This window comes from Vombatus ursinus, unplaced genomic scaffold, assembly GCF_900497805.2.
Source record: "Vombatus ursinus unplaced genomic scaffold, bare-nosed wombat genome assembly UNPS02000580.1, whole genome shotgun sequence".
Classification (NCBI taxonomy): Eukaryota; Metazoa; Chordata; class Mammalia; order Diprotodontia; family Vombatidae; genus Vombatus; species Vombatus ursinus.
In genome coordinates, this window is record NW_020940358.1 from 4642651 (window position 1) to 4666491 (window position 23841).

The window sequence follows — 23841 nt, forward strand, 5'->3', positions numbered from 1 at the left end:
TTTCCAGGCCTCCCCTTCTCCCACCCAAAACACCCCCTTCCCCAGTCTCAAAAAAAAAAACCAAAACCCACAATCAACAAACTCATCTGACGTAAGTCTTTCCTATCTACTCACGACCTGGTTTAGCCCTTCCTTTTGGCTGTCAGCCTGTCCCAGTCTCATTCTCGGTTCTTTTCTCAAACTAGGTAAAGCCTAGGACTTAAGACTGCCTCTATAGGTCCAAGTCTAAACTAACGCTTAATACATGCTTTTTGTGTGTGTGATTTTTAAAAACCTCTTCCCCAGTCATTCCACGAAGCAGGGGTGCCTTAGTTTCCCCTATTATTGGGGACTCTACAATAAAGCCTTCCTTTCCAAATTTGAGTGGATGTTTTGGGAACTGTAGCGCACCGTTAGCGCTCACTCAGAATGTAGTTCCCTTGGTGAACCCCTCCCTGACACCCTTAGCTTCACTACAGAGCAAAGAAACGTGGTTGAAGTCGGAGGGCGGCTTCAATCAGTGCTCTGAATTCAGGTCTTCTTACTTAAAGTGCATTGCTCTTTCCATGACTTCCTTACAGAATCTTTTAAGAAAATGTAACATTGTCCTTCCTTAGACATTTTGCCTAAATGTAAAATGTAAAGTTCAAATCTTCACACAAGAACTTAAAATCTTCAAACGGCCAGTTACTCTTAGTTTGGTTTCCGCTCCTGCAGAGAAAGCAACAAAAATATCCAAGGACTCCCCTTTGGAGGTCTGGTGGAGTTACATACCCCTACTATCATAAGTCTTAGCATCGTGAAGGTGGGGTTGTGTGTCTGTGGGAAGTTGTGGGGTGGTGGCAGAATTTGGCAAAGAACACAGAAGATCTGGGTAGTCAGAGAAGGTTTGGAAAAAGAAGTGGAATTTGAAGGATAACTTAGGATTTGAATAGATGGAGAGAAGAAGTGAATTCCAGATACTTGAAAAGGGTGATCAAAACAACTGTTGAGAAAATGTGCTTGGTGTTTCTTTGGGGCCCTGAACAGAAGCGAAGCAAAAGAGAAGGCTGAAAAGGTAGACTGGGGCCAAATTGTGAAGACCTTGGAATGCCAGCCTAATGATTTTGGAGTCTATCTTGTGGGCTAAGCAGAGGAAAGACATAATTTTATTGACATTATAGGAAAACCAATTTGGTTGTATAGGCATAGAGAGATCATGGACCAACTCAGTGTGTGTGGAGCAGGGAGGTGCCATCATGCCTTGGGAAAAGCATGGCTATGGGACCTTCTGCTGAAGGGAAAATACTGGCACAGACTAAGCTATCTCCCTTGGAAATGGAAGGGTCAATGGTGATGCTTCCCCCCACCCCAGCATGTGTCAGTTTGCACACCTAATATGCACATCTTTGTCTAACTGCCTGCTAAAATAGATTCTTAAAAATAAATAGATTCCAGAGAGAGAGAGAGATTGGAAATGTGGAGCACTGTTAGGAAAATTGCAGTAAATCAAGTTGAGAGGCATGAAAGCCGGGAGTAAGCAGTGAGTTTGCTATCCATCTATGATCAAAGAAGTTTGGCTGTTAGGGATGAATATGGATCAGGGGAGGGGGAGGAATCCTACAGAGTCCAAGACAGAAAGCATTTGGTGATAATAGAGTTGAAGTTAAAGGCAGAATCCAAGATGAATCAGATGTTTGGTGCTGCCAATGACATAGGGATTTCAAGAGTCAAAAGGAATGCAAAGTTGACCTGTAAGACTCCTAAGTTTGAATGTGTCAACCTGTGAAGATGTAGTAGCCTTGTTCTTGAAATAGCCAGTCTGTGGAAGAGAGGGCCTGCCCGAGCATATTTTTTTCTCTGAGTCAATAAACACACACACACACACACACACACACACACACACACACACACACACACACGGGGGGGGGGAGAGAAAGAGAGAGAGAGAGAGAGAGAGAGAGAGAGCCTGTTTGCGGAGCACTGTGCTAGACACTAGGAGAGAGTGGTACTTGTATGTACTGAGAGTTTACCGATTGAATGTGTTTTAGTGTCTGACAGTCATACAGCTTATGAGAGAGGGTGGATCTGTGTGTGAGGCAAACACACATAGAGCTTATGGGAGAAGATGGCCACTACGAGTGTGTGAATGTGTGTGTGATGCAAACTGTCAACATTAAAAACTCCACCTAACTAGAAGGTGGTGTGAAGATGCTGGGGGTGGGAAGGGGCGGGAATGGGGTGGAGGAGGCGGAGCCTGGGGTGAAGGGGAAAGGTGGAGCAGAGAAGCTGAGGGGGTAGAGGAGGGGGAAGACGAATGGAGGAGGAGCCTGGACTGGGAGTGGCTCCGGATGGGGGGATGCAGAGCATAGGGAGGACTGGGGAGGCCTGGGGAAGGCTGGGGAGGCCTGGGGAGGGAGAGGGAGGGCTGGGCTTGGCAGGGCGGGGCGAAATTGACTGGCCGGGGGAGTGGGGGAAGGGGGGGGGGGTTGTCTAAGCTGTGAGGTAATTTCCGCGATCCGGCGTCGGAGGTTTGAATAGCCCCGGGGGCAGAATCGAAAATGATTCTGGAGCAGAGGAGGCCTTGGGATTGCGGCCTGGGACTGGAGGCCGGGGCGTAGCTGAATGGCAAGAGAGAGAGCTCCAGGGACGACGAGAACCAGAGCCAGGTCGGGGACAGCGGGCAAGGGGGGGTGTCGGGCGGGGGCGGGGCGAAGACAGCAAAGACTGGGGACTCCCTACTCTTCCTCTGGACAGACGTTGCATTGGGATTCCAGCCCCAGACTTTCTTGAGTCCCAAGGGAACAAACCGGGGGTCCTAGGCTGTTGCTTTTGCTTGGAATGGGCCAGGATCCCTGTCCCCGCGAGACCCAGACCCAGGAGGGGATGGATTGGGATGCAGTAGGGCTGGGAATGAGGGGGACACCTCCAGCCATTATTCCTAGAGCCCCGGCCTCTGTTCTTTGGTTGGGGGAAGCTATCATTCTCTCCACATTAGAGGAAGAAGCTAAGGCACAGCACACACAGATAATCAGGGAGGCTGGACTGGAGTCACACAGCGGCTGAGGTGTCAGTGCACCTTTGCGGCTCCCCAGTTCTTTTTCTCTCATATCTCGTTTTTATTTTCTTCTAGTCTTCCCCTCTCGGCTATGTCAATATATCCTCAGTACCTACCTTTCTCTCCTTTCAGGCGTTTCTTCTCAATTTCAAGGGAGTGATGAAGGAGCGATTGCTATTTGTTAAGGGCTGCTGACAGAGGGACTGGAGATGGGTAAAGCCCACAACTGGAGGTGGTCTATTCCTGTTCCTGAAACCTTTTAGGTGGGGGAGCCAGAGTTGATTGTAGTTTAAGTGTAGGTAAGCTGAAGCCTAAGAACCCCGAGGCAGCGTTCTGGGGTTCTCCGACTCCGGAGCCTTGGGAAAGAAATAGTCGGGGCTTTGGCCTTGCCTGACCTGAGAGGTACCTCTGCTGACTCACCGGGAGGCCCGGCTTAAAAGACACCCCGAGTGAGGCTTGGGGAACCTGCCTTAGGGGAGAGGGAAAGAGCAGTAGTTGTGAGCTGAGTCCTTGGGCACTTGGCAGGGTTCTGGCCTCAGAGAGAATAATGGGTGTTCCTGCCCTTGGTGGTGCTTTTGAGTCAGCACCAAGACCCCTGGCCTATAAGCAGGAGAGAAATCCTTGGAGCCAGAGAGAAACCTGCCCACCTGCAGAGTAGAGGGGAGCAGAGGAATAGTTCTTTTGACTGAGAGTCTTGCCACCCTTTGAGGGAGGCATCAGGCTATTGGGCCCTGGGAGTTGTGGTGAGAAAAAAAGGAGAGTATTGATGGGAGGAGACTATAGCTAGAAGCCCTGGAGGGAGACGACTGGTCCTCTTGAGGATTTGGGGACCTGGCTGAAGTGAATTAATGTCTCCTTGGGTTGTGTCATCCAGAGCCCTACCAAGTCTGGTTAAGGCTCTTCAGTCTGTTTGCATTCTCTCAGAGGACTGACCCTCTTCTGTCAATCTGGAAAAAGAGTTTTTGTTTGGGGAATGAACTTCAGTGTTATGAATACTTTTTTCATTGATCTTTTATTTACCCTTCCAAGGGTTTCTTTAAAAAAAAAAAAACCAAAAAACCCAACATCCAGCAACACTCACTTTAGATAAAAAAAAAAAAATGTAACATTTCCAGGACAAACAATCCTGAAGTCCCATTGGTTCCTTCATTGATTTTGCTTGTGAGCAATAGGGAGGATCTGAATGGCTTCCCGGATCTGGAGAGGTGGCCACAACCACTTTGACTGAGTCTGAGTATATTACTTGGTGTGTTTTAATTTTGTGTTATTGATTAATTTGTGCCCCTCTTTTTTTTCTCCCCTCCAAAACTCTTCCCACCTGCTAATCAATCAGTAGATAGTTGACACTTAATAAATATTTGTTGATTGTTAAATTAAATCAACAGGCATTAATTACTTACTTAGGTGTGAAGCACTCTGATGCATTGGTGATATTAAGAGGCAAAAACCAGCCCGTACCCTCAAGTAGTTCACATTCTTATGGGGGAGAGATAACATGCAAACAACTATTTATTAATAAGATATGTATAAGGTAAATTGGAGGAGATAACAGAGAGAAACATTAGCATTAAGGAGATTCAGCAAAGGCTGTCTGCAGAAGGTAGGATTTTCATTTAGACTTGAAGGAAGCCATAAGGAAATAGAGAATTCTAGGCATGGGAACTGCTAGTGAAAATTAACTGAGTTGGGGGATAGAGTGTCTTGTTCTAGGAACACCAAAGAGGCCAATGTCTCTGGATCATAGAGTATGTGGGAGTAAGACTGGAAAGGTAGGAGAGGACCAGGTCGTGAAGGTCTTTAAAAGTCAAATGGAAGCCTTTATGTTTGATCCTGAAAGGAACAGGGAGCCACTGGAGTTTATTGAAATGGGAGTTGGGGGTTCTTTAGAAAGATCAGTTTGACAACTGAGTAGAGAGGATGGACCAGAGTAGGGAGAGACTTGAGGCAGAGAAACCAACCAGCAGTCTGTTTTTGCCATAATCCAGGCATGAAGTATATCAGTATGGTGGCTATGTGAGTGGAAAGAAGAAGACATATATTAAAGATGTTACCGATGTAGAATCTATAGGACTTGACAACAGATGGGATATTGGTAGGTATTTTGGGGGTAGGGAGAAAGATACTAAGTTCTGGTTTTTGAGTTTAAGACGTCTATAGGACATCCAATTTTGAGATGTACAATAGGTAGTTGGAGAGAGGTTAGGCCTGGATAAGTAGATCTTAGGATCATTGTATAGTAGAGATACTAATTGAATCCATGGTAGCTGATGAGAGATCCCCAAGTAAAATAGTATAGAGGTAGAAGATAAGAGAGCCCAAGATAGACCCTTGGGACACCCATGATTAGTGGACATCACCTGGATGAAGATACTTCAAAGAAGACTGAGAAGGAGTGGTCATATAGGCACGAGGAGAATCAGGAGAGAGTAATGTCATGAAAACTCAGAGAGGGATGAGTATCCAAGAGGAGGTGATCAACAGTATCATATATTGCAGAGAATACAAGAAGGATGAGGATTGGGAAAAGATCATTAGATTTGTCAATTAAAAGATCTCTGGTAACTTTAGAGAGAGTTGTTTCAGTTGAAAACCAGACTGCAAGTAGTTAGAAGAGAGTGAGAGAAGAGGAAGTAGAGGTAGCTAGTATAAACTTCTTCGTCCTCCTTTTTTTTTTTTTTTGAAAGTGAGAAAAATATGCTTCAATCTGCACTTAGAGTTTATCAGTTCTTGTTCTGGAGGTGGATAGCATCTTTCATCATGATTTCTTTGGAACTGCTGCGGATCATTGTATTGATCAGGGTAGCTAAGTCTTTCACAGTTGATTATCATTACAATATTGCCATTACTGCCTACTGTGTTCTCCCAGTTCTGCTCATTTCACTTTGCATTAGCTCAAATGAGTCTTCCCAGACTTTTCTAAAGCTATCCTCTTCATTATTTATTAAAGTACAACAGTATTTCATCATAGTTATATCCTACACCTTGTTCAGACATTCCCCAGTTGAAGGGTATCTCCTCAATTTCCAATTCTTTGCTGCTACAAAAAGAGCTGCTATGAATATTTTTGTACATATGGGTCCTTTCTGTAAACTGCCTTCTCAAGAAATTTAGACACTAAAAGGAGAAAAGATAGGATGGTAGCTATCATGGGTATTGTAGGTAGGATAATGAGGACTTTTTTTTTAAGGATGGGGGAGACATGGGTGAATCTATAGGAAGGAATAGGGAGATGGGGGAGATAGATTAGTAAAAGAGTAGGGATAAGAGAAGGGGCAGTCTGATGGTGAAGGGAGGAGTTGGGATCAAGGGTACATGTTGAGGGCTTTGTCATAGCAAGGAGAAGGGGAATCCCTTGAGGCAGGGGTGAAGGATGAGATAGTGGAAGATTTATGAGTCGAATGAGATGAGAAAGGAAGAAGAAGCTCCTATGAATGGGTTCAATATTTTGTAGGGGAAGTATGAGGCAACCTCCTCAACTGAGAGGGTGAAGGGGAGAGCAGGATTAAAAGGTTTAGAGTGTAGTGAGTGAAATACTGTAACTGTACTTACCTGACTTAATGCACATATGTTCCTGTGGGTCTGCTTAATATAGAAATGGAAAGAGAAAGGAGAAGGAGGTTGTGGTTTGTCTAGGGGATGATTTATTTCTCTGGGACGTTGATTCCAGTTACTCAAAAGCCAAAGTAATATGATTTTCTATTATACAGGTAGGAAAACTGAGGCACATGAGGTAAACCAAAGGCTTATTTTATTATTTGGGAAAATCAGACCTCAGGAGTTAGAGAGATAGGAATATGGTTAGGAGGGAACCCTTAGAGTTCTAGCCTGTCCAATCTGTACCTCTGGGTGCAGAGGCAGAGGTCAACATCCAGTCTTTGCTTTCCTTCCCCATGCAATGGCCTATTCCTTGAGAATCTCCAAAGCTGTCCAGCTTGCTTTTCCTCCTCTCCACCCCACCTGCTTCTCCTGATCTATCTCAGTCATGTGGGGTGGGGGAAGAGAGGGAGAACTTACTGTGATGAAATCCTGTGTCCTGAGGCCAGGTGGAATCCGCTCATCTGCAGGGTTCCCAAAGGTCACAGATTTTGCTTTCCTCCTACCCCTTATCTCACCCCTAAATGGAAATGTTTTTGTGGGAGCTCAGCAGTACTGGATGCAGATGAAGCTCAAAAAGGTACTCAGTTTACTGGTTGGTGGAGTCAGATGTTAAGTCTCTTAAGCCTTGGAAGACCAAAATGAGGAAGAGCTCACTGAATATTAGTCCCCAAAGAAATTTTTGTATAAAGTTGCTGTGTCCTTGTGAAATCTTTGTGGAGGTTTTGGGTGATGGTGATGATGGTGATGGTGATAATCTCTCCCAATCAGGGGCCATCCTGCCACTCTGGAGCATCTCTACCTCTAGGAAGAAGTGACCTTAAGGAGTTGGCATGGGGATGGAAGGAAGAGCCCATAGGCTTCTCCCCAACTGTGATTAGAGAGCTCTGTGTCTGCCAGTTTTCCTACGTTTCTGCCTCTCCAGGGTAGAGTGGTCATCATAGGAATCTCCCTTTCCACATCTCAAGCTGGTCCTGCCCTATGAGCTCCTGCCCTGTGAGGCCTGGGTGACATTTCAGTGTTCACAGTAAGGAAAAAGTGTTTGTAGGATGGACAGGCTGCCAGGATTTTGTCATTTGGTTTTTGTAGATGAGTAAAAGAGGAAATTATTTTCTTCCACTTGGAAAAGTACCAAAACCTAAAGCTTCCCTTCTCATTCACAAAACCATGTCCATCTATCTTTCCGCATTCTGCTCCAAACTTACCTTCTCTTTGAAGTGTGGTCTTTCAAAATGAACCTCACCTACCTCTGGTCACCTTGTCCTTGTGGTTATTGCTTTTACTTTTTGTCCTGTACCCACAGCAGTAATTAGTTAGATGTTTATTTCCATGTTTTCCCCTGTGAGTTCTAAAGCTTTGCTTGTATTTAGATTTTATCCCACATTATACTGGGGGCTTCTCTAGGGCAGGGCCATGCTTCTTTCTTTTTCCTGGTGGAGCAAATGGCTGTCCTTGCCTGGAAGGAGCCATCTCTTCTGTCCCTCTCCCCTTCCAATCCCCAGTTCAGAGTGATGACTATTCCCATCTCCCTAGGGTTCTGAGTTCAGGACATGAGTTGGAGGATGAACTGATCCTGAGGTCCAGCTACCTCGAGGACCTTGCTGTGCCTGCTGCAAACTGACCCAGTGTTTGGGGCACCTGAAGCACCTTTAGCTGGAGTCATTGGATATTTTATATCTAGTTCAAGTGTCCTGTGGAGGGAGATGCCGTCATTCAAAAAGAGGCTTCTGGCTCGGCTCCAGGGCCCACTGAACCAGCTCCAGAGCCAACTGGACCTACGTGTGGGCTGCTCAGTCTGCTCGAAGCCATTGAATGAGAGCACGTATATATGGGATTCCATAGAACACAATTGCCCCCGTGAGATCCTCCTGGCAAGGGCCAAGGGAGCACCTGAGCATAAAGAATGGAGAAAGGTTGGACGCAGGCCGAGCTTCCCTCGGCCCAGACGTTATGAAGTGTGCCGCTACTACAAAGCTGGGATGGGCTGCAGGAAACACCACAACCAGTGCACATTTGCCCGAAGCTTAGAGGAAGCACTGGTTTGGACTTTTGAGAGGGAAAATGATATCCCCAGACTATGGCTGAAAGCTAAAGTACAGGGCAGCTTGTACCAAGGGACTCCCAGGATCCTGACTGCAGCTGAAGAAATAGGGGCTGAATTTGGAGGCTATTTTCAGGAACTCTGTAAGCCTTGCTTCCGGAACTGCCCTCCACAGGTGACCATCCGGGGTCCAAATCTGCCGTGCCCACAGCATGGGGCCTCTAACCTGCTTATCGTACACATAACAAGTGAGGGTCTTAGAAAGAAACAGCTAGTGGAGATCCGGCCTCTGCCCCGGCAAAACCACCTCCTGGAATATTGTATGTATGTGTCTCGAGGACATCCATGTCGGCATGGGGTTGTTCGCTGTCAGTATGCTCACAGTGATGTGGAGAAGGTTGTGTGGGAAGCTGAGTCCATAGGCTACCTGACTCGCTCTGACTTGCTTAAGCTTCCAGCCACACTGGAATCTGGAGCAGGGGCTCGGACCAGTGGTGAGGATGGTGGTAGAAATGGGAGCCCATCTGCTTCACCCCAGATTCAGCTATATTGCCGAGCCTGCCTCGTGACCTGCAACTCCCAAGAGAGTTTTGAGAACCATTGCTCAACCCTGGAGCACACACAGATGGTGTCCTATGACCAGGGGGCCCTGTGGGAATACCGAGCGCCCCCCATGGGGCTCCGCAAATTCAAACTTTGCAGCAGGTAAGGCTTCTGGGGCAGGAAAGGCAGTACTTCATTTTTTTTTTTTTTTGGCTAGGCAATGGGGTTAAGTGACTTGCCCAGGGTCACACAGCCAGTAAGTGTTATGCATCTGAGGCTGGATTTGAACTCAGATCCTTCTGACTCCAGGGTCGGTGCTCTATCTACTGCACCACCTAGCTTCCCCTGCAGCACTTCATTTAGCAAACATTTATTGAGCATGGATTGTGTGGCCAACCCTAGGCTAGGCATTGTATAGGGAGAGAAGAGAAGGAGTTAGTGCTTAGTGTCTCCACTCAAGGAGCTCTTTCCATCTTTCCCCTTCTTCTTCTCCATTCATCAGTAAATACTAAACTTCTTTATGGAGGACATTGATTGGACTTAGATCCATAATGGTACCCCACTTCTGTACAGTACGTGGCTTACAGTGAGTTAATCAGCAAGCATATATTAAACACTATGTGCCAGGCACTGAGCAGTGCTTGGGATACGAAAAAGACAAAATCACAGTCTTTGTCCTGAAGGAGCTTGTATCCTGCATTCCAAATGAGGAGATAACATGTAGACAACTATGTACATACACAGACATGTGGAGTGTAAATGGAAACTAATTTCAGAAGGGAGTCACTGGCAGTGAAGGGATGGGGGGGGAGGGGGAAGGGACACCAGGAAAGGCCTTCTGTATGCTAAAAGTGGGATTTGAGCTTTCTCAGCTCTTTATCTCATTTGATTATCTCAGCAGCTCTATGAGGTAAGAGAAGAGGAAACAGACACAGAGATTTAAGTGATGCAGGTAAAGGTGATTGTAAGGAGTCAGATCCAGTTTTGGAATTCTGTGTACCTGACTTAGTTCAGTGTTCTTTCTGTTCTATCGCATGTGGAAGCAGACCACCTTTTAGTGTCCCCAGCCCCAGCTGCTCAAGGCTTGGCCTCTCTGGGGGAAGGACTGGATATCTTAGCCACTCCTTACCTTCCTTCCTTTCTCGTCAAAACTTACATTTCATGTAGGCCATTGGACTAGCTCTCAGTCCCCAAACTCAGGGCTCCAGCCTATGGGAAGAATCCATAGATGTCACTCCCTTTACATGTTCCTGTCTCTCACCAAACCAGACACTAAGATTTGCTCACAGGATCATAGATTTAAAGTTGAAAGGGATTTTCTACGTCAAGGTCATTTCATTTTATAGATGTGAAAACTGGGGCAAAATGATGTGATTTGCTCAGTCATATAAGGAGTATCAGAGTTGTCATTTGCACCCTAGGGTCTTCTGATTCCAAATCTAATATGCTTTCCATCTGACCTTGTTACTACCTCAGCAGCATGGGAAAAGGATAGGGCAAGACTTTTATTGCTGTAATAATCCAGCTGACTACTATGTTTGGATTTCTCATTCTATCAGGCAGGATATCTGTGAGTATGGAAATGGATGCACCCAGGCACACTCCGTGGAAGAGCTTCAGGAATGGATTGTGCGGGCTCAGGCAGCCCAGATAAGAGAGGAATCAGCCCGGCAGGATGGACTTCTCTCCTACCAGGACCGGCTTTTACATGAATATCAGCACTGCAGCCGTGAAATGCTGGTGGTGAGTAGGCCTTAGTGACTTTGAGGAAGGACTTCAGAAGAGGGGTGAAGAATGGGGAGGGCCTGGGTGTGATCTCATGGACATGGATGGGGAGCTGGGGTAGCATCCCTTCTGCTAACAGCCTCCCGTGCCCATCTGCCTCTCATCAGATGTCCGAGTCTATACGTGATGTAACTGTGCACTGTGACCAGCCCTTACAATGCCGGGTAGAGGACAAGAAATCGCAATGCAGATGGAAATTTATCATCCGTTCTAAGGTTTGTGACACCCGTTTGGGGAAGTGGGGCGTATGTGAAGTGTTTCAGCTCCCTCCTTACAACAGTGGAAGCAGTCACCAAGATGATGGGGTTGCAGGATGACCCACAGAGGTATGCCAATATGACTGAGGAAGTGAGGGATCTAGAAGACTGGGGCTAGAGTGGATCCTGTCATCTGGAGCAACTGGTAGAGGAAAAGCTGTGGTCTGAGACCCTGGCCTGGCTTCTGGGGGGAATGAAGAGGACTGGGAGAAATGGAGGGAGAGAGTTTAGGGGTAGGAGGGCCAAACTGCTGATGTCGCAACATCTTTCCCCATCACCTCTCTAGGACCCGCTTCAGCACGTGGCCCTCCTCAGACGTCAGATGGGAGCAATCTTTTCCTTGGTGAGTCCCGGCCTGCCACGAGGACAGCTTTACGCCCAAGGCTCAAGGTTCCACGTGCAGGGTGCAGCGATGACCTTCCAGGTGGAGGTGCTGGTGGAGTGTATCACCTTTGGCAGCTACCAGCAGTGGGTGGCTTTTGACTTTGGACGTCGGCCCGTCCTGGTACAGAAGCTACACGTGCAAGTGGGACAGAGGGAAGCCCGTGGGATCCTGCCCATCTGTACGCAGGACCACGACTGTCTTCTTGAGTTGATACGCTGGCACAGTGGAAATCGTTGCGTGGTGCCCAGTGCGGCTAGGACGGCTGAACAGATGAAGCTACTAGCCAAGTACAAAGTGAGCCCCCAGGAACTAGAATACTACAAGTCAATGGCCTCTGACCAGATCCCCATAACTCCAGTCAACTATCGGGACAGGATGCACCAATTCTTGTATGTAGAAGAGGAGGCTCGGCAGGAGCTGGTGGCCAAGTGAGCATGGGATGGAGTCACTGGCTGGGGGAGGGGGAAGGACATGAAGCGGGGAGCAGAGGAAGGTGGCAATTAAGGGCGTGGGAGCCGTGTCTCCCCGCGATGCCCTCCTTGACCCAGGATAATTGGAGTCAGAAGAGATCAGGAAATACCAGAAAAGAAATACAGCTAAGTTTGAGGGATCTGGATGGGTTAGAGAGGATCCAGAGGAGAAGTTTATAAGAGGGATCGCTCACTAACTTATTTATCCCTTTGTCACAGACTGAACCTTCAGGTGGAAGTCACATTAACCTCCAAGATGCAGACCTTGGCAATGGGCATGAAGCTTGCACCACCTGGGGAATTGTACGCCAAGGTTCCAATCCCTTGCTCCCTGACACCAGACACAGACCAGGGCTATTTGCTAAGTAGAGCTGTTAGCACTGCTTACGTGGCACCTGTCCCTGCCCCTGACAATCGTGTGTATGAGGTTTGGGTGGAAGTCAAGGCCACTTCGGAGCAGAATGTGTGGCTTCTGCTGCCAGCCCACTGCTGCTCTGCCTTGGGACTTAAGGATGAAGATACACAGCTCATGGAAATCCAGTTTCAAATTGACAAGACTGTATTTGGGTTATGGCACCAAGCCGTTGATGCACTTCAGGATGACAGACTGGTGGTACCTGATGTACCTACCTGTTCTCTGCCTTCTTTGAGGCCACCTCCCCAGGAGCTCCGTGGTAATCCAAAACAGAAGCAGGCCATCTCTTTTATCACAGGCACAGCTGGTAGTCGACGTCGAGTGCCTCCACTGCTCATTTATGGCCCATTTGGGACAGGCAAGACATACACGCTAGCTATGGCCACGCTAGAGGTTATCAAACAACCCAACACAAAAGTGTTGATCTGTACCCACACCAACAGGTGAGCTGGGCTGGGGCAGGGGCAAATACAGCTTTCTTTGGGTCAGGATTGGGGCTCGATTCAACTAACATTTCCTAGGTACCCATGAGATCTAGTGTAGTATCATGTATTATACTATAGAGTAGCAGATGATACCCTAGGAATACAAAGATAAAAACTGACAATGTTCTTGTTTACAAGTAGCATATACAGAGTCAAAATCACAGAATTTTGGAGTTGGAGGGGCCTCAATGGCCATCTAATCTGGATTAATGTGAATGGATATGAAGAATCCCTTCTGTAATATACCTGGTTATAGTCTCCAAAGATCTCCAGAGAGATTGAGACAGGTCATTCTGCTTTTAGATGGTTCTAATCATTGGGAAGTTTTTCCGAATAAATCCTTTTTGTAACTCCCCTCCCTTATGGTCCTATTTCTGCCCTCTGGGGTCAAGTCAATTAAGTCTAATCTCTCCTCCATGTGGCAGCTCATCAAATATTTGAAGACAGGGATCGTGTATTCCGCCAGTCTTTGCTTCTCCAGATTACATAAATAGGGCTGATACAAGATAGAATGTGATTGGGCAAAGGGAGGAGAAAGATTACTTTCACTTGGATATTGGTGTCAGCACGGGGTGGGAGGTTCATGGTGGAGGCAGAATATGAGATGGGTCTCAAAATGAAGGATTTTTACAGTTAGAGATTGATTGATAGTGGTGGGTTCTTTTGGGGTGTGCTGGAGCCAGCTTTAAACCAGGGGTAAGTTACTGATTATTAAAATTTCAGTGTAAGCACTCACACCTTGGAAATCAGTACACCCTACAAATTAGGGCTTGATTTATTGTTTTGTTTGTCTAGACTTAAGAAATCTATGGAGAAAATGTTAATAATGCATATTAAACTTAAAAAGTGTCATGCGTAATTCCCTCACCTGTGAGTTTACCTAGACAGTAGGTTGGGGATACCCTAGGATTAAATATTTATGATGGAAAATGGATAATTGGCACTTGATTAATACCTTTGAATAATTTTGAGAGTGGAGTTCTTTATCTCTCTCTTTCTCTCTCTCTCTCTCTCTGCCTCTCTCCATCCCTACATATCTCTTTCTTTCCATGTCCCTCTCTCCTTTCTCTGAACAAAAATGCTTAGCACAGTATTTATTAAATGTTTCTCAACAGATTAGCAAATTTATCTTAAGTACTTTAAAAATATTTAAATTTAATTTAAATGTTCATTTAAGCACTTTGGACCTCTCCTTTGCCTCTTTTTAAAAACATTATACAGTTTGCATCTCCTGGTAGAATGTAACCCCCTTAAGGGATACATTTTTTTTTTGTATACCCAATATTAATTAGCATAGTGCCTTGCACGTAAGAGGCAGGAAATAATTGTTAAATTGAATTGAAGCAATTGAGGAAATCCTGTAGCCATTCTCCTGAACCTCTTCTGTTTTTCTTCCACAGTGCTGCTGACATCTACATCCGTGAGTACTTTCACGCCTATGTCACAACTGGACACCCTGAGGCTGTGCCACTGAGGGTCAAAAACACTGAAAGCTTCCTCAGCCAGACAGACCCAACCACACTGCAGTATTGCTGCCTCTCAGATGATGGACGCTCCTTCTGTTTCCCAACTCAGGAGAAACTAAAGCAGCACCGCATTATAATCACGACCACTACTTTATCCCACTCCCTGTGTGTGTCACCTGGTTTTTTTTCCCACATTCTCATTGATGAGGCTGCTCAGATGTTAGAATGTGAAGCGATAATTCCACTGGCCTATGCCACCCAGAACACTCGCATTGTGCTGGCTGGGGACCACATGCAAATCACCCCCAAACTCTTCAGCGTGGGGGCCAGGAAGTCTGCTGATCACACACTGCTCAATCGGCTATTCCAGTACTACCAGCGGGAGACTCATGAATTGGCTTCCCAGAGCAGGGTCATCTTCCATGAAAATTACCGTTCCACTGAAGCCATCATTTCCTTCGTGTCTAGGAATTTCTATGTGGCTAAGGGCAACCCTATTCAGGCTAGTGGACAGATCCCTGGCCACCCATGCAAGTATCCGCTCATGTTTTGCCATGTGGCTGGTACTCCTGAGAGAGACATAACAATGACATCATGGTTCAACAGGGCCGAGATAGTGGAGGTGATTGAGAAGGTGCAAGAATTCTATAGTATCTGGGCCTACCAATGGAATAGCCCTGATCTGAAGCAAATTTGTGTTGTGTCTCATGGTTCTCAGGTGATTGGCCCTCTTTCCATCTTTGTCTTTTCTCTCCTGCAGGGATTAGAAACAGAATCTTGGTTTGTCAATGGGCAGGCAGACTTTTGTATTTAAACTCCACCTCCAAATGACAGCCATTCTAGATGTCCACTGGGCACTCTAGGAGGCACATAGTTCTTCTCAGGATCCTCAAGAAGTATCCTGCATATGGATTGGGGAGTAATGATCATTTCTGGACCCTTTTGTGGTCTAAACTTTTCTCCTTTACCTGGAAAAGAAGGGATCTCTGGGGTCCTTCATCATTATCATCACTCTCACTGATTCATCTTCATCAAGTATATGTTCGCAGATAAACATACTCAGATGCAGCATAGTCTAGTGGATAGAGAGAAGTCCTTGAAGGCAGAATAGCCTGGGTTCAAGTCCTGACTCTAACTTATCCTGGATATGTGACCCTGGGCAAGTCACTTACTCTTTCAGAGTTCTCAGACCACTCTCTAAGAGAAGGCGCCAACTTATATTTGTAGAGACTTTTCTCACCTGGGAGTTTCCTATGCTAATGAAATCTCAGGTCTAGTATTTATCCTTATTCTTATGGCTTGGAGAGAAATATAGGAAAATGCACAAGTAGTACAATGATTGTCTTTAGCAAACATTGCAGTAGCTCATGTCCTTTGTGATCATACTATATTGGGACCAGGTACCAGTGTTTCTAATGGAGACTGGAAATAGTAGGGGCGGTTGTGTGTGTGTGTGTGTGTGTGTGTGTGTGTGTGAGACCCATCATCTAGCACAGAAGCTGATAGAAACTTAACTTTTTCTCTGAATAATCTATGAAGGCTTCATGGAGGAGGTGGGATTTTGTAAACTGGGATGATCTGAGGAATGTGGCTTAATCTTTTTATTGTTCTGGATGGTTTCGGAAAGGGAGAGTGAGTATATATATGATGTATTCTTCCTCCCAGTGAAGGCACCGGATGGTGCTATTTGATTCTGATGGAATAAGTCTGGAGGCTGAGGTCTTGGTATTAAACTTGGTTATACAGGGTAGGGATCTTGAGGAATATTGTTTACTCTGGGCTGAAGTCACTAATTGGTCCCCCTGTTGGTCTATTTTTTAGGTAAAAACACTGAGGCAAGAACTGAGGAAGAAACAACTGGGAGAAGTAGCAGTGGAGAATTTTGAAAATCTGCCAGGTGGGTGCCTAGTGCCAGGAGCATAAAGCTAGGAGGTAATATGTTTAGGTCCTGTGAGGATGGGGGCATGGAGTACCCTGTTTAAGGTGACCTTAGCTGTCTATTTAGAACCTTATTTATTTGCTAGTCACTGTTACTACAGCCAAACCCCTGGGCAATGGACGGTGGAGGGGCCCTGTTTTCTAATTCCTAGAGTCTTTGATAGGGAGACTTATTAAGGGCAGGGGTCCCTCAAAGGTCACTGTATGTATGTATGTATGTATTTATGTATTTGTGTATGTCTGTGGGGGTCACATGTGGCTCTCTAGGTCCTCAAGTGTGGCCCTTTGACTGAATCCAAACTTCATAGAATAGGAGAACAGTGTAGAAATTTTTACTATCTCTTCTAAGACCATGATTAGTTATTAGTTGCAACTTCTCAGGGAAGGGAAGAGGCACACTTAAAGAGGCTGAGTGTCAGGTTCTCTTTGTAACTACAGTAAGGACTCTTTGGTCAGCCAGACTACAGATACAACATTGCATGTGTGATCTTCTTTAGCACACACTAAGGGTGGGGGGAGTCAGGACTCCTAGGGTATAGGGCCAGGAGTGGGAGGTGGTAGGGTGGGGAAGTTTTCTGTTGGATCACATCCACCTGGATAGTTCTTGATGATAGATGTGAAGCACCTTGGTAATCTTCATCATGCAGCAGCACAGAGATGCATGATTTCTTTAGAGCTAGACTATCCAGAGGGGCTGAAAGTCAAATGTCTGAGAACTCTGGTCTTGGCTACTTCTTTTCCCTATAATGGGAAAGGGTCCCCAGGGTAGGTTCCTCCTTTGCCTGCCCCCACCCAGTATTCTTCCCAGGGTGATCTGGCTCTTTGACCATTCGGGGTTCCCACCTGGCCTCACCCTTTCCTTTTCCCTTGCTTTTGCTCTTCTGGCTGTGTCCTGATTTTTTGGTCCTGGCTGTTCTCTTAGGTCGAGAGTTCCGAGTGATCATCCTCAGCACAGTCCACACCCGGGACAGCCTGCTCAGCAGCTCGGTCCCCCACCTGGAATTCTTCAGTGAAGCCCGAGTGCTGAACACAGTGATGACCAGGGCCCAGTCACAGGTGGTTGCTGTGGGTGATGCTGTGGCCCTTTGTTCTTTTGGACGTTGCAGCAAGGTATGGAAGCACTTCATTCAAGAGTGTGTAGAGATGCACAGCGTGTCCCCTGTGGACCTCACTATGGAACAAATTAAGCAAGATGTGGCACACAGACAGCGCTGGGCCTGGCAAAAAGGACTGCACCCTGTGAAGGTCCCCAGGGAAGAGCAATTAGAAGAGGAGGACAATAACAATGACATTCCTTCGTGGGTGTCTGATGCCGAACTCAATGCTGATGACCCCATCCTGCAGGAGTTGCTGGATGAGAGCAAGAATGTGGCAGTGACGGTAACGGAGGATGGGCTGCTGAATGTGACATCAGGTGGACGGTCCCGTCATCAAGGGCAACAGTATTTAAGCTTTCCTGTGCCAGTGTTGCAGAAATATCTACGCATGCAGCCCAAGATATATAGGAAATGTGAACTGATTAAGGAGGCCTTTGAGAAGGCATCTGCCTTCACCATAGATGACTCCCCACCCCTCATTATTCAAATCAGAGGGCGCACCAACTGTGGTATGGCCTTCACTGGTGACCAAGTTCTAGTGGAAATCCTGACCCCAGAATTGGAGGAACAGGGGTATTCCTGGCGCCCCATGGGCCGAGTGGTAGGTGTACTGGAAAGGGGTGACCGTGAACTCATCTTCATATGCAAGATGGATGAGTTTGATCCCCGAGTAATGATTCCCATTGACCCTTCAGTCACCAAGATCTTTGTACCAGAGCTAAAGGATAAGCCCAACACTATTCCCATCCGCCGTTTACAACGAGGACACATTAAACTTATTAGCTACGAGAAGATAACAGAGGAGACCAAGCGCAATCAGCTCTTTCGTGTACAGATCATCTCCTGGAAAGAGAGGTTCTATTATCCATTAGGTATCATACTTGAGATTCTTCCCTTGCCTTTGACCTTAGAACAAGGTTTTAAGATTCTGGACATGGAATACTCTCTGAATGCCAATGGAAGATACCCAACTCCTGTCATTAAGGAAGTGAACCAGCACAGCTGCAATAAACTTAGTCTGCACCGGGGACAGTGGAAGGACTGCCGGGATTATTTAACCTTCACTGTGGACCCACAGGGCTCCCGGGATCTGGATGATGCTATTAGTGTCCGGGACCTGGGAAGCCAATATGAGATAGCTGTCCATATATCTGATGTGGCCAGTTTCATGCCAAAAGATGGGGCACTTGATCGTGAGGCTAGGAAGCGAGGTGCCACATATTATGCTCCTGGAAAGGATCCTGTGGCCATGCTCCCATCCAGGCTCAGCCAAGACCTATTCAGTCTCCTTCCCCAACAAGAACGTCGAACCATCTCCCTGATTCTTACAGTGGAGAAGGAAGGTGACCGAGTAGTACAATGGCATATCACGCCATCTATGATATGCTCCAACCTCCAGCTGACTTATGAGGAGGCTGAAGTTATTATTAAAAGTCATCCTGGTGGTGGGGCCAGGCTGCCTCTCCGGCTGGGCACTGTGGAAGGCTGTGTTGTGGCTGCTTATCACTTTTCCCAAGTCCTCCGCCGAAGCCGCCTTCAGGGAGATTGCTACTATGACCAACCAGATGAAGATAGCCCTCTTGGTTCACGTAGCTCCCACCAGATGGTTCAGGAACTTATGATCCTATTCAATAGCTATGTAGCTGAATTCCTGGTGCACAAGGATAACACAAAGTTGATCACCCCACTGAGGTGCCAGGCTGAGCCCAATCCTCAGCAAATAGCTCAACTAAAGGAAAAGTACAATCACTTGCTCCCTCTGTCCCTCCATCTCTCTTACCGTCTCTCTGGCCAGACCACCAGTACTTCCCGAGCAACCAGCTCAGGTCACAACCTTTGCATCCTGCGTCCACTTTGGGACCACCTGTGTCAGGCTGCTGACAGCAAAGACTATAACAAGATGGTGGACCTCATTGCCACAGATGACATCCACCCCACTCTGGCCCCAGCTGGGCTGGAGTTCCGAAAGCTGCTCAGCCGTTCCTACTTTAGCCGCTCAAACTCTACTAGCTTGTCCAGGACTGGACACTACTCATTGCAGGTGGACTGGTACACTTGGGCATCGTCCCCCATAAGGCGCTACATTGATGTGGTGCTCCAGCGGCAGCTCCATGCTGCCATGGGCCAGGGCCAGCCTGGCTATTCCCCTGAAGATATTGACTTGTTATGCCATGACTTCAACCGAAAAAATGGGCGTGCGCAGGCTTATGAGCGCAAGGCCCACTGCCTTCACCTGGCCACCCAGCTTAAGGCCCAGCTGCTGACAAAGTTGTGCTTTGTCGTGAATGTGGAATCTGCGAACCGCTTTTTTAAGGTGATTTTCCCCATGAACCGGGATACCCTGCCTGACCCCCATCTTGTCAATTATCGTGCTCTGCAATTGGTAGAGCAGCCCACCTTCATCCTCGAGCGTCAGAACATAAAGTTGGTATGGAGGAGGCGAATGTACTCTCTGGATAAGGGCAAAGCATGGACTCCATCCTCCAAAACGCTGGTGGACACACATGTCATGCCAGTAAGCAGTGTCATCTGGCAGGACCTGCTAGTGGCTGTCCAGAACCAGAACTTTCAGAAGGCAGCAGCCTTGCTCATTAGGTCTAGAGGGGCTGCCCAGACTGCCTACCATCGGCCCCTAGGCCAGGTGATTCGAAGCAAGTGCTCCCACTATGTAGAGGTGGTCCTAGAGCTAAGTACTGGGGATGCACTACAGATGCAGCTGACCACTGATGTCCAAAGGGGCTTCCTTGTACCCTCCATCCAGATGTGGATGTTGACACCAGGTTTTGCCATTTGCCTGGAGCATGCTGAGAAACCCATTGACTGCTTTTCCCGCTACGCTTCCCAGGCAGCCAAGGATGTGTACTCTGAGGCACAAGAATATTCCCGGGTGTGGGAACCGCTCTGTGCCATGGAGTCAGCTTCTAGTGCTGTGGCTGAGAATGACTCTATTCTCTTGCATGGTGTTCCCATTACCTGGGACCAAGAGCGGAACAGCCAGGGACAGATGCAAGGTTCCTTCTGCTTAACCTATAGCTTCCTTAAGGAATGTGCAATTGATATCAACTTCAATTTCTGCTACCTCTGCATCCGGTTGGAGAACCTAAAACTCCAGGGTCCAGTAGAAGAGGAGGAGGAAAAGGAGAAAGGAAAGGAGGCTGCTCTGTGCCAAGGCTTTAGGAAGCTCAGTTTGGGCAAGAAGGCAGTAGACCCACCCATGGTCAATACTCTTGACTCTTGTTTGAATGTAGACCCTGACACCTATACCTGGGTGGCTCATGGGCTAACAGATGAGATAGATCAGGATGCCAAAAAGGTTGACCGAAGAGAAGAGCGACAGAGAATCCATTTTTCCCTGCACCATGTAGCCATGGATGGCATCCCTATGGAGGTCACCAGAAAGGGAGCTTGCTTCACCATTGAGATTATCCCAAAACTACTGCCAGATATGTAAGTGCTCACAGAATGGTAGTGGTGGAGGGGTGTGTGTGTGTGACTGGGACAGAGGTGACCAGAGGTGGGCCAGTACTCCCACCCTGGGAAAGCAGCACCTCAACCTAGAAGATTAGGGGTTGGGCTGTTATATCCTGATTATTTTTAGGCCACTTTGCCAAAGTTCCATTTAGTCTGGAGAGGTCAAAGTACTTTCTAGCCCCTTGACTTTTTGGTCCTGTGTCTGGGGCCTCTAAGTCTTTCTGTGTTCCTCATTAACCCTCTTGCCAGGCAGTTCTCTGAAGTGGCAGTTGCCTATGTTTTCCCTTCTTCCCTTTCCCTGAGCTGTCTCATGGATCCTTCTTTTTTTTCTCCCAAGCCGGAAAGAGGAAGCCATCTGGAAACTGAAATATGCCTCACCACTTGTCACCGGCATTGCCTTAGGCCAGCCCATCAAGGAAGGTCAGTCACAGAATGGCATTTGGATGCCTAGCTCCTCAGTACCCCTGTGACCCTTTGTGGTCCATGAATAGTAAGGGAGATGGGCAGGCAGAGAAGGGTGTAGAAGAAGGACCTTGGGACAGGGTCCCAAGGGCTTGACTTTAGCTCTACTTTCTCCCTTGTCTCACATTCAAATCTTCTTTCCCTTTATCCCAGCCTCTGGCACCGTTTATCCCTTCTATGAACCCCTCTTCTCTCTCTTGATTTAATTAAAAAAAATCATACCCCTAGATTTCCCTCTTATTCTCTGTTCTGTCTTTTCAGTGTCCTGCATGGCCATGAAGTCCAGTGTCCTGAAGCGTCAGACCTTTGACATCCCACGAGGAAAATTCAGGCTCAATAAGAGTCAGAACAGTGCTGTGCTAGAGGCTCTTCAAAAGCCTTTTACTCTCATCCAAGGGCCACCAGGTGAGGCAGAACCTTTAGTGCATACTGGGTAGGGATTGACCTTGGGTGAAGCTCCCCACTGGAGAACTTTCATTAGACCAGTGAGGTGGCCAGTGCCATCAGATCCACCATACTGGGCTGGTGAGCATAGGAAGATAGCCTGAATGCAACCTCTGAGTTTGGAAGCTAATAGAATCAAAGGTTTAGACTGAGAAGTGAGCTGATATAATTTAGGCCAATCCCTTATTCCCTTTCATTTTTAAAATGAGAAAACTGAATTGAAATGGTTTGCCCAAAACCGTACAGGTAGCACTGCTAGGATTTGAACACATGTTTTCTGAGTGTTCTTTCTGCTATACTTGAAGGATTTGGTTGTAATTCTTTTTCATCTCTGGGTTCAGGTTGAGCATGTGGAAAACTATGACCTGGATGTCTATAGTTATCTTTCCTTTTCCAGTTCTCATCATGTAGGAACAGGGGAGTTTTCTTCTCTATAAAATGAGGGGGTTGGACAGAGTTCAGAAACTGGGAGTATTGGGAAGACTACATAACACAGAATTGTCATATTCCCTCCTTACTGCATGCAAAACAGACTTGGGAAGATTTGTAAGATGCTTAGAAGGGAGTTATTTTTCTTACCCCATGGCTTGTGGCCAGTACAGGCCACTACCTGTGGCCACTACCTAACTGTAGGCCACTACCTACTGTAGGCCACTACCTAACACTGGAAGATTCAACCTATACATAGTCAAAGAGAGGTTAAATGGCTTTCCCAGAGTCACATAGCTAGTAAGATCCTCTGATTTGAAATCTAGTAATTTTTGCTACCAGAGCATGCAGTCACTTGATTCCTGTGTGGAGCCTTGAGGAAATCATCAATAGCTGAATGAGGATGAAGTGAGAATGTAGGCCAGGATAGAGGAGGAATGGGCTCACATTGCTAACACCTGTTCCTGGGGCTCTAGGCACTGGGAAGACGGTGGTCGGGGTCCATATTGTATACTGGTTCCATAAGCTTAACCAGGAGAAGCCTGAGACTGCGCCATTGCCCTTGAAAGGGGAGAAGAAAGACAAAGGGGAGAAGTGCATCCTATATTGTGGACCATCCAACAAATCTGTTGATGTTGTTTCAGGTAAGTTGGCTTAGCCACTTAGACATTGACACTTGGTGAAATAAGTGATTGTCGTGTCTCCTTACTCAGGACTAGGGGCTATGGAAGATGAGACACTAATATTAGCCTTTCTTTCCCAGAAATCCTCCTTCAATGGAAGGAAGAGCTCAGGCCATTGCAAGTATATAGTGAACAGATGGAGGCCATGGAATTCCCTGTACCAGGGAGCTACAGAAACATGTTTCGCAGAAATATCCGAGAAGGGAAGCCAAAACCTGAGCTCAGGTAGGAAGGGTGTGTATGTGTATGCCACGTTAATGCATGTAATAATGCTTCTCTCTGTTAATGTGTCTCTGTGTGCATGTGTGTATAAGTATGTGAGTCCTCTCCCCATCCCTACCCCTCTTTGCTATTTTGATGTATGTATGTGTTACATAAGCAGTGGTGAGGGCCAAGTTGGTGATCAGGTTGGATTTGGGTAGAGGTCTAGACCTATTCATAGGGCATGGTGAGTGTGGAATGGTCAGCCTAGATCTCCATAGGAATATAGTCCTGAGAAGGAGTCTTGAGGTAAGGCCTATGGTTGCCCTGCCTCAGAGTAGGATAAGATGCTCAGGAGGAAGTAGGGGACAGAAACTGAATCATGACATCTCTCCTTACAGAGACATCATTCTCCATCATCGTATCCGGATGCCGTCCAATCCGTTCTCTCGCAGGATTATGGAATTTGATACCAGAGTGAGGATGGGGGATCAGTTCTCGGAGGAAGAGATTGAACTGTGAGTAGCTCTAGGGAAAGGGTTGGGAAAGTAGTGTCTCCTGAAGGCCTGGCTGGAAAGTCTAAGGATTTAGGAGAGTGCGGGGTGTGTGTGTGTGTGTGTGTGTGTAGGATAGTGGTGTGTGTGTAGGATAGTGGTGTG

The 23841-nt window shown here is 46.9% G+C and overlaps 1 protein-coding gene across 1 annotated transcript in view; it reads left to right on the forward strand.

The window, feature by feature from the left end:
* Window positions 1–2475: 2475 nt before the first annotated feature.
* HELZ2 (helicase with zinc finger 2) overlaps window positions 2476–23841 on the forward strand; it is a 32672-nt gene continuing 11306 nt past the window's right edge. The window contains exons 1-14 of the mRNA XM_027849941.1: window positions 2476–2627; window positions 8144–9356; window positions 10754–10937; window positions 11087–11194; window positions 11523–12049; window positions 12311–12949; window positions 14392–15175; window positions 16279–16354; window positions 17318–20939; window positions 21301–21383; window positions 21687–21830; window positions 22775–22942; window positions 23062–23206; window positions 23584–23700. Coding sequence (XP_027705742.1) covers window positions 8314–9356; window positions 10754–10937; window positions 11087–11194; window positions 11523–12049; window positions 12311–12949; window positions 14392–15175; window positions 16279–16354; window positions 17318–20939; window positions 21301–21383; window positions 21687–21830; window positions 22775–22942; window positions 23062–23206; window positions 23584–23700 — 7640 coding nt within the window. The 5' untranslated portion in view covers window positions 2476–2627; window positions 8144–8313. The remainder of the gene's footprint in view (window positions 2628–8143; window positions 9357–10753; window positions 10938–11086; window positions 11195–11522; window positions 12050–12310; window positions 12950–14391; window positions 15176–16278; window positions 16355–17317; window positions 20940–21300; window positions 21384–21686; window positions 21831–22774; window positions 22943–23061; window positions 23207–23583; window positions 23701–23841) is intronic.